General features: G+C 38.5%; 1 protein-coding gene across 3 annotated transcripts; it reads right to left on the bottom strand.

Moving 5' to 3' along the window:
• Window positions 1-6,406: 6,406 nt before the first annotated feature.
• LOC148017531 (putative polygalacturonase) lies at window positions 6,407-9,616 on the bottom strand. Of its 3 annotated transcripts, none has more exons than XM_087662947.1 (6): window positions 9,352-9,616; window positions 8,294-8,695; window positions 8,065-8,185; window positions 7,679-7,853; window positions 7,418-7,488; window positions 6,407-7,224 (listed from the first exon to the last, which is right to left on the bottom strand). In XM_087662947.1, the coding sequence occupies exons 1-6, from the start codon at window positions 9,379-9,381 to the stop codon at window positions 6,608-6,610; spliced, it is 1,416 nt and encodes a 471-aa protein (XP_087519073.1). In that variant the 5' UTR covers window positions 9,382-9,616; the 3' UTR covers window positions 6,407-6,607. The 3 variants fall into 3 exon arrangements, with proteins under 3 accessions (XP_087519073.1, XP_087519075.1, XP_087519074.1); XM_087662949.1 differs by lacking the exon at window positions 9,352-9,616 and adding an exon at window positions 8,949-9,290; XM_087662948.1 differs by lacking the exon at window positions 9,352-9,616 and having other exon boundaries at window positions 8,294-8,891.
• Between the last annotated feature and the right edge of the window lie 1,134 nt (window positions 9,617-10,750).

Below are 10,750 nucleotides of genomic sequence, written 5' to 3'. Positions count from 1 at the left end.
GACTCTACCCATGCTAAGATGCATGCTACTAGGTTTCCCTACCATGCCTAGAATCTCTACCATGATGACCATAGCCTCTCTGATTAGAGTAAAAAGCTACATCTCTATGTTTAGAGCTACTCAAGCTCGTAGTCAAACCTAGTTTCACTTCTTCATGGACAAGGATACAAGGTCATTAAAGTCAAACATTTTATCCCTGACTGAAATTGACATGTCAAAGGACATATATTCTGGCCCTAGACCATTAAAGTTCACAACCACCATATCATCATCATCTACCTGAGCTCCTATAAGGGCTAACTAATCTTCAATAGTCTTTATCTCAATCACATAATCTTGAATGAACCGTCCTTTCCTATCCATTGTATTAAACTTTTTCTTTAATTGAATTTTGTGTGGATTGGTAGTCATGCCATAGTGTCTCATCAAAATTGGTAGTCGTGCCATGTAGATAATTGGCTTAGGTTCAACTTCTGCATTTGTGACCTAAACCCAGGAGCCCTTATCATTGAGGACGTTCTCCATCTTGAACTTTCAAATAGCATAGTTGTCGTTGTCTAATTTGTCACCCACTATTTGAGTTATGTTATTAGTTCTCTCATTATTTACCATCCCTCCAACTCTATGTATTCAATGTAGTCTAAAATAGACAATGTCTGACTCCCTACAAACCAAGCACACTTTGCACATGACAATTTTAGTCCTCAAATTTATGATTGTAAATTGACGGAAAAAATCAATGAGATCTCAGCTCAAAAACATGACAAACATCTTGAGACATTATCATCACAACCATGTTTGGCAGCATGCTAGGTAGGTTTCATTCATTGCATGCAGGACATATATATATGTTCCCAAAACCATTTACAATCACAGTCTGCAATTTCCAGCAACAATTCTTTGTGCAAAACTGAAGCAATTTCAAGCCACAAACATCCTCAAATCATATTAGACATGTGCCACTATCACATAGGCATAAATGCTTACTATCAGCTCAAAACATCCTCAAAATATCTTTAACATCTACCATAACCCTCGGGATTCAATGTAGGTACATACGAGCATCAATGATGGTTTATATGACCAATAATAATGCCAGACAAGCTTTCCACAAGTTGTAAATAGCTAGTCCATTATATAGCAACACTAAAATTAGTCCAAATTTAGAGTATTTACAATCCACAACATCTCACAAGACATCCACATCCTATGTGGCAAAGTTTAGGCATTCATGCATACCGAGCAAGCATCACAATGCTTTAACTATCAAGCACAATCTATCATACATTCACATACAAATTTTAGCCTACTTTTTCCCTCCAAATCTGAGTTTTAAACTCTTCAAGGCCATACCCAAATGCATGAGAATAAAGGCATATACATTGCCAAGCAGCATCAGATGACAATGGAGTTCAATATAGCTCCCAACGAGCTATAACCAAGTAGATGTATGATGTCTGTGTATGATTAGCAGTAGAACTGCTCTATTTTCCAGCCAATGTCTAATTCAAACATCCCACGCGTGAGGTAAGACACAAAATGCCAATGTTATGGATTCTTCTTCAATTCCTGACAAGTTGTTTAACCGATTGTAGAGTGTGTTTATGGCTGCCAATGTTTGAGTTTGAGCAAGAGAGAATGATCAACCTACATGCACGATTTGGGGTAGATCACATAGGCTATAGATGGATTCCAAATCTGGCATTAAGCATGGCACAATGCTTGGGTGACTTTAGATATTTCTTGACGAGATTTGCATGGCATTTGTCTTCAATATGGAGCCCCGAATGCAAATATAGTTTTTGTTTACTGATGCTCTCTTCTTGTCAGTCCAAAAACATGTGCAACCCATCCTGGCTATGCTTTTTATGTTGCTGCAATTGTTGAGATCAATGGTCATTGTCAAGAGGTCCAATGCTTGCTAATAACCCCTCCAAACAAGCCTCAATAGGCTCTGATGTATGTAGACCAAAAAAGCATACCTAGATCTTGAGTTATGGCTGCCAACACTCCAAGATAGCTCTTTCCTCCTATTGCAGACCACTCACAAGTCTATTTATTCCATCTCTCTTGCAACTCCAATGTTGAGCTTCCAATTTTCACACACTTTACGGGGTCATGGGGATTCATGGCTCTAATACCATGTTAGAAGAATGAGGGAGATAGAGGGGCAATGGAGAGCAGTCATCTCTCAGTATTCTCTTTCTTCGTTATTCATCACACTTACTATAATTGAGTAACCCAAAGTACAATGTACTATAACCTAAGTCAACAATTAGTGTAAAGAGACTTAGTCTAACTGTATCATCTAAGTTTGACTAACTTTATTATACACACATGTCATCCAGCTAATCTACTACTGGATGGAGTCGGCAAAAGTACAGACTAAGCTTGCATATTTCAATAGCCTTACCAAATTTCTCCAATGTGATAGAGCAATTGAATATACATCTTTATAAAACTAATCAAACATTTCTACAAGGTAGCTTTTGTGATACAACCACCTCCATGGAAAGTGTTCTTAAAATATGTATCACAATCCCAATAGTGAGACTTCTCTATGCCTTGGGTGCTCCACATGTTCAAAGACCCTTCTTCTCCAAGAAATATGATCCGTGAGTATATAATATGTGTTACAAAACTATGAAGCATTTATATTAAACTTGGAACGCTAAATTATAAAAATATAGAAGAACATGCAAGTAGTGGAGTTGAAGACGTACCATGTGATAGGTGATATTGGTTTTATCCCATGCATTGATAACTAGCATTGTAAAAGCATTGATCACTGTATGATATTCAACTTGAGTAGAATGATTTGTTGATGGTTTTAGCATTATACAGATTAGCTTATTACAAGAATGCGAAACTTTTTCCCTGAGCATTCTAGAAGACTAGAGTCCCTTTCCAATTTTGTATTGTATTTGCATAAATCTTTCCATAGCTCCCACTTTAACATTGATAGCTTGCCAATCATATTGCTCAAGAATCTCTTCTCCTTCATCTCACTCATTGATATCTTCTATGCTATATCATAAGTTAGACTTGATGTTTTTTGGTCTTTTTTATCTTAACCTTGCCTTCATGTACACCCAATGAAGTTAAGAGCTCCTCAACTTTCTCAATATCTACTTCACATCAGGAGGAAGACTTCATTGTGTATACATATTTGATATCAACTTCAATAGCTTGTCAAATATGCACGTGAGGCAATGCAAAGTGTAAAAATGAACATTCTCAATGTTAATTGAAAATATAGCTTTCCAACTCTTCTCAAGACGTGACCTATTCAGTGGCACATTTCTATTGCAAGCTACTACTCCTCCCTTCCATGCAACATTATCCACAGCCTCAAAAGAATTGTTTGTTTTCATGCAAAATGGATAAGACAATGTTGTTAATGCCTTAGAGTCACAATTGAACATCACTCTCGGGTCTTGAGATTGCCACTCGTATCAATTAATGTTGAATTCTCAGACTCCTTCCACATAGAGCTTCTACACCACTTGTTTGTTTAGAAATTATATTTGGATATGGAATATATTGGAAGATCCAAAAGAGAACATTGTGGCTATTGCTAGCCACTAAATTTCCTTTTTTGATTGCATACTAAATGGTCAAACAAGCGTGCTATATTTTGCATATGCCATAGCATAGTTCATCAATATAAGAACCACCCTCTCTATCCCTTTACGATTTAGCATTCATCAAACTTGATAAACAAACTCCAAGGTTGAAACAAAACCTGGCAATTATAGTTTGCATGAGCTTAGTAGAAACAAGTGTACTATATTGCATTTGTAATGTTATATTAGGACAAGTCAATATCTTTCAAGCATTGCACCTTGCAGAAATGAGTCAAGGCACATTGCAACTTAATGGATTAACAAAAAAATTGAAGTTATCATAGTCACAAGAAATATCTGGAGCATTAGTTTCTTCCACTTCCATATTTTTAGTGATAAAAAAATATCCTCCTATTGAGTCAACACAATGGATATATTTTGTGATCATCTGACATCTCTAAACCAAAACGGACGAGATAAAATCATATGCTTGATTTTGCTATGAGCCAATGCATTTGCTATCATACTTATGTATATCCTATTAGTCTTGCTGACTAACCTCGACTGTATCACATGCTATTTGAACTTCTTCCACTGATAAACTAATAAGAACATTTGTCACAACCTCATTTAAAGTAGTAAGGCGGAGGGTTCGATGTTGAGGGTGTCTCAAAATTCCAACCCGATGCTTGCATTTTGGGAATGCCTTTGGACCCTCACCTTGGCCTCCACATCGTCCAAAAAGTTTCTTTTAAAAAAGAGAATGCCTTTTGGAACATCATTGCCACCCATGTATTTGAACCACCGTCCCTCCTTAGATCCAACTCCACAATGTCAACTCTTTAGCGATGGGGTCCTTGGTGGCTATTCAAATGGAGACTCCTCCATTCACATTCTTGTTTGGATTATTAGTTTTGCTAGTTTTGAATTGCTCTCAAGAGCATATTACTACGAGCACAAGTTTGAGCTAGCATGTTTGTTATAGCCCTAACCCTAATGCAAAAGATAATTGAGGATTGCATTACTGTTGTAGGTATTAAGACAAAAACTATATGATTCTATTAAGAACTACATCAATGAGACATAAATACCATTACATAACCATGTAGGAAAGCAGACAATGAGACTAGTGATAGAGAATAAATAATAGACACATGGAATTCATAAAAGTGGGCATATCACATGTCAATGGGCACTCACAGTCTATTATATGGGCACCCTCTTTATTCTTTAATTGGTAACTAGCCAACCTATTTTGTGGTAGGAAAACTCTTTTATTTTTTATCTATAAAAGGAGGGAGTGTGGTCATAGTTCATTGTTCATACTTATACTTGCAAATTCTTTGTGTGGAGAGAGGGAGCTTGTGGAGTGTGTGAGCTCGTGCTCAACCATTGTACTATTGTCACTATGGATTCCCTTTCCTGATTACATATTTGTGCATTGTTTATTATATCAATCTTATGTCTTCCATTATTTAGTTGTGTGTTTTGCTCTTCTAGCTTGGCTTAGAGGGTTCACTATATATATATATATATTCTACACAAGGCTTTGCAATAGCATACTCTTTATCTACACAAACATATAAATTCACCTTCCTCTTATGATTGCTTATGTCCCTAAAGTGGTCCCGTTTGAAAATGCAAGTCAGGAGATGAAATAAAGTAGACTAAGTTTTCAGTATAATATTGATTTGAAAGGGTGAAGGGGAAAAAGGCAACATTTAAAAAAAAGCTTAAATGCATATATAATATGGTTAGGCACTACTAGAACTGAAAAAGAGCATGTTTTGAGAGGGAAGAGAAAAAGTCACTTTTTGGAATCATAATTAGTCTACCCAGTTGATATGACACTTATGAGGAATAGTGGAGCATAAATTGGGTATGTAACTACCTCTATAGGTCCCAGATACCACATGTGTGGATATTGAAAAATATAAAATAATTTGGAGGGCCTTTTAATGTAAAAAAGCAAGTAGAAAATGAGTGTTTTAACTTGCAATAGTGTACCTTTTGAGAAGAAGATCTATTTTTTATGAAAATTTTTAAGAAATTTATTTTTATGGGAAAAATTTAATATGAGTTACTGATGTGACACTTTTGGAAGAGTGGTAGTCCAGTCTTGGAGGAAGAACTAATTTGGAAGGCACTTAATGTTTTTAAAAATTATAGAAAATGAGCATTTCAACTTGCAATATGAATAGGTAGCTTTTGAGGAAAAGAAATCTATTATTTTGTGAAAATGTTAAAAAAGTCATTTTGTGGGGCAAAAATAATTTTGAGTTTCAGGTGTGGCACTTTTAGAAGAGTAGTGTTCCTTTCTTGGAGGATGAAAAAGGCTAGCTACTAAGGTGGAAACGAGGGAAACCCCTCCTTTCTTGGTAGGGTCCACTACAAAAAAGTGGGTGGAGCCTAAGAATGTAGGGGCCAAGGGAACAAAAGGCATGCAATGATGACCATTGAAGAGGGACTAATCCAAGATTAAGAATTCCTAGTCAATTTCTTACAAGGCCCTCTTTGAGTCCATATTCCCCCTAACGAACTGCATATCTAGTAAATCATTTCAAAACTGCTTAACTGCGTATACCATTCCCGTTCCTTTCCTTTCCGCATTTGAATAGTTCATTTCTGCATGAGTGAGTTGTCTCCTAGCAAAACTCACAAGTCCATGTCATGTTCACTAGTTTGGCACAGTACCGCCCCAATTACAGTCTTAGATATGTCAATGAGTTTACTTATTCATTTTTATTTCTTTAGACCTATGCAAGTGAGGCATTATATACACATTCATCCAGAAAGGGAACCTCGTTAAGTATTTAGTGTGAAATTTATATGTACATAAATCCTATAAAGAGATCGATTAACAAATTTATCAGCAGCAAACTGATGAGGGGCAACACATTGATCAGGCTGAGCAATAAATCTCATGAATCCGACCTAGGAATCAGCAATAAGTTGATCAGATCCAGGGATCAGCAAGAAGCCAAGAACCCTAAACAAATTGATCAGAATTTGTCAGAGCACGCATGGCGGGCCTCTACAAATTAGCTGTGAACATCTTGCAAATCAAGGCATGGCTCAGGGTACACATCCTCTGCATACCCTTGCACATAAGAGCACTTCCAAGCAGAATGTGCAGCAGCAGTGACCTGCAGGGTGATGTTTCTTAGGCATACATCATTATAAGGAGACTCAGACAGGCCTTCGAAATCGCCTGCCACTGTCATATTAGCACCCACCACATCCCTTATCGATACTCGCTCCACCTGCGGTACAGCATCCGGATCGTATCTGCCATCTGGGTGCTCCCCATAGAACCCAGTAAACTCAATAGCTGCCCTGACATTCATTACTGTCACATTGGAGATGTACACATCCCTCACATAGCCTCCCCTCCCTTTTGCAGTCTTCACGCGAATGCCCGTAGCTGCGTGGTGCACTGCCAGATCATCCACATACACATCCGAGACCCCGCCTGACATCTCACTGCCGATGGCGATCCCCGAACTCGCCCTTGTCCGTCCTGTAATGCGCTTGATTGTGATGTTGGAGCTCGGCTTTCCATATGCAATGCCATATTCGTCCCAGCCACTCTTTATAGATATCAGATCATCCCCATTTTCAATCAAGCAGTCCTCAATACAGACATTACTACTTGAATCTGCAAAAATGGTCTCAGGAATCAAATTGTGAAAGGGAACTGAGGGAAAGGGCGACACATTGATTTGATAAAACAGACACAATGATGCCACTTGTGTGACAGAGTAATTTCTCACACAAGTGGGACGCATTCCCCTATCATTTGAAGCCTTAAATGTTATAACCAACAAAAGTTTTGATGTATCTCAACATACCAGGATTCACCCCATCAGTGTTTGGTGATTCAACTGGTGCGAGGATGGTCAGGTTTTGAACCAACACATTTCTGCATGGTCAAGCAAACAGAAAGGAGATATGGATGTGAGGTTTCAACAGAGACAATGATTCTGATATGTCAGTGTCCAGTTACTAGTGCTTGACTGATAGGGCCTCTCATTTTAAAGAAGTTGTTAGCCAAGCTGAATGAAGGAATGGAATGTGAAATATTGGGACAAGGGATTACAAATAGTATTAACCTGCAATAGACTGGATGGATGGTCCAAGAGGGAGAGTCTTTGAAAGTCAGGTTTGAAATGACAATGTCTTGTGATTCCATCAATTCTAGCAGATAACCTCGGGTATAGTCCAAGCCACCATTTCTGTGAAGCTCCCACCAAACTGCTCCTTGGCCATCAACAGTTCCACCATTGCCTGTGTACAGGCTTTCATATTCTTAGCACATGAATCTTCTCGAAATATCGCAACATCTTCAGCACACAATGTTACTGTAGATGAACTGACATATCATAAAGCTTTAAGAACATTGACATAATGCTTTGCAGAGCAGGCACAGCAGCTTTTAGAAAACAGGGCAAAACCTTTCAAGCACAGGGACCATATGTATGCAGTGTAAGTGCTGCACCTGTTATGACAACATCGGTAAGGTTCCAGCCATGGAGAAGGCTGATATGCCTTCCACCAGGCAACTCCCTTCCTCTCCCATATGATGGCAGTGGGTCAATGATTGGCCAATGCTTCGGGTCCTGGACCAATTGAATGTATGTAGAGGTGAATTAACAAGATCCAGGAACAAATATGTGAGACGAAAAGCACAGATAGGAAAAAGGACTACGTTATTATGATCCCCACACCTGTGATCCAAGGATGATTGCGTCCTCGTCCAAGAACAAAGTGAGGTGGCTGGTAAGGTTGAAGCTTCCTGTCAGCCATTTCCCTGCAGGGACATACAATTGAGCACCCCCTTTGTCTGCAAATGAATTCAGGTGGAAGATAGCATTCTGGAATGCAACCGTATTGAGAGTTGTGCCATCACCCACAGCCCCAAACTCAGTTATGGAGACAGTGTGAGGCCTGCTTGGTATGTTCCTTAGGTTGGCACATACGTCATTATCAGGTACCTTCCATATCAGAGCTGGGGCATGCTCTCCAGCGTGTACAGCCGGAGGTTTTGTTGCATGGTGGCGGGTAGCGCCAGCAATGTATACAAGGTAAGCAATGCAGATAAAATGGAGCACAAGGCACCATTGAGAGTCCTGCAAGAAAAGACAACTAAATTTATGCCCATCGGAAATATATAATAACAGTTTCATTCACCCCCTTGTAGTGTGGATGATACATGTAATGCTACGTTAGTGCCAGTTGACAGATGCAAGTCCCAATGGTTGGGTGGGTGGGAGAGAGAGAGAGAGAGAGAGAGAGAGAGAGAGAGAGAGAGAGAGATTGAGTTTTCCACTAAATAGGTATGGTTTGCAAAAGGTTATATGTATATGAATTAATTGAGCTCACTGTGGTGCTCTTATAAGGCATTGTACAATTCCAGAAGCAGTCCTTAATAGGCTGCAGCCCCAGCACCCATGCTTAAGCACCCAATTGGAGGAACCGAAATTCCTTAATAAGCTTCATAGCAGGCTTGGCTGAGTAATTACTACATGTAAGCTAGGAGGTACATTTCATGGATCATTACTAGATGACAGGGGTGCAGCATCATGCTCCATACGAAAGGGAAGTGTAATTATTCAACCCTCTTATGATATAGTATATTGTCTTAGTAGCATGGATCACAGATTGGATTACAAGCCCACTTATTGGGTGCATGATGAAGGCAATATAATTATAATTATCGAGCCCCTTTATGGTAGAATGTGATCTGAGGAGTGTGGGTGATAGATAAGATGACAAGGCTACTTACTGGGTTGATGATGATGATCATCCTGATCATGCAGGGGAAAGGCTGAAGGGATGAAGAGGGTGCAGCTGTGGTAAGCAAGAGGAGAGTGAGCCGGTGAAGGTTATAGTGTGTGTGTGTGTGTGTGTGTGTGTGTGTGTGTGTGTGTGAGAGAGAGAGAGAGAGAGAGAGAGAGAGACTTGACTGCTCAGTGGGCGTGCAGAAGAAGCTCAGAGAGAGGCACGGGCTTGAAAGAGAGTCGCAACAAAATGGCAAGAAGAGGGTGTACGTCTCCATCTACAAAGTGCGACACCCATATACAACCCTAATAGTGCCTATGCACTGTTAAGTGTGGCGCTATGCAGGTTATAATATTCCTCATAATGAATATACATGCCCAATACTTATACATCATGTGATCCCCTACACCTTTTCTATAACATTGCACACATTAGGGTTTCAAAAGCACCAAGTAAAGGATTTCCTAAGGGTCATGTTGGAGTTAGCACTCGTCTTATAGCAAAAAGACCACAATCTAGGCTTTTTGTATGTCATCTTAGATTCTCATTTCTCTTTGAATATATCTTATCAATCAAATTCCTTTCAAGCATTTGTAGCCCAACACAAGATAGGAGTTGAAAAAGAGTACAAATATGTTGTTTGGTTAAGAAATTATATTTTCCAAGGGGCATGATTGAGAGTGCTTTACTAAAAGGTTGTTCAATTTGATAACTTTCTCAATAAATTTTTGAAAACTTCAAACTTTCTATGAAAAATACTTTGATGTGTTCATGACTCATCCATATAAGCATTATATCAATCGAAGAAAAATTATCAACTTTTTGAAGCACTTGAAGTTAGGGATATTGTGGCTTTCTTTGTAATGCTGTTTTTTTAAATCAATCAAAAGCATGAAATAAGATCATTCAACTTTTCTATCATGGTTACCAATCTAGAACTGATCAATCCTATAACTTCTAAGTAGTGCATGTGAAAGTTATTATTAGATTAGTGAAATCCTACCGAATCTTATTTAATCCACTTGCATGGCTTTTAGCTAGTTTTGTGGCTCCTTGACAAGACTAGTACTAACTTTTCAATTACCCAATGCATTTGTTAAGATGATGAAAAGTTTTATCCTTAAGCTCTGTCTAACATGTCACATTAAATTTTGAGGCTCTTATTCATCAAATTCTAACACCTTTGAATGACTTAACTCTTTTTTCTCTCTTCTCATGTGATCAAACATTCATGAGTAACAAAGGCTTACGCATTTTGTTATGATGAGTACCTCATGTGCATGGGCCATATGTGAGCATGGCTACTAACTATAAAGATGTATTTGTATAAAACACATGTGAATATTAGTACAAGAATCTATTTATACAATATATAAGTATACATGTATATGTGTGCACATTTT

This window comes from Lygodium microphyllum, chromosome 22 (assembly GCF_053477565.2).
Source record: "Lygodium microphyllum isolate KBCC chromosome 22, Lygodium_microphyllum_v1.1.10, whole genome shotgun sequence".
NCBI classification, from domain to species: Eukaryota; Viridiplantae; Streptophyta; class Polypodiopsida; order Schizaeales; family Lygodiaceae; genus Lygodium; species Lygodium microphyllum.
The sequence above is the reverse complement of the archived record's forward strand: the minus strand, read 5'-3'. Positions and strand labels throughout refer to the sequence as shown.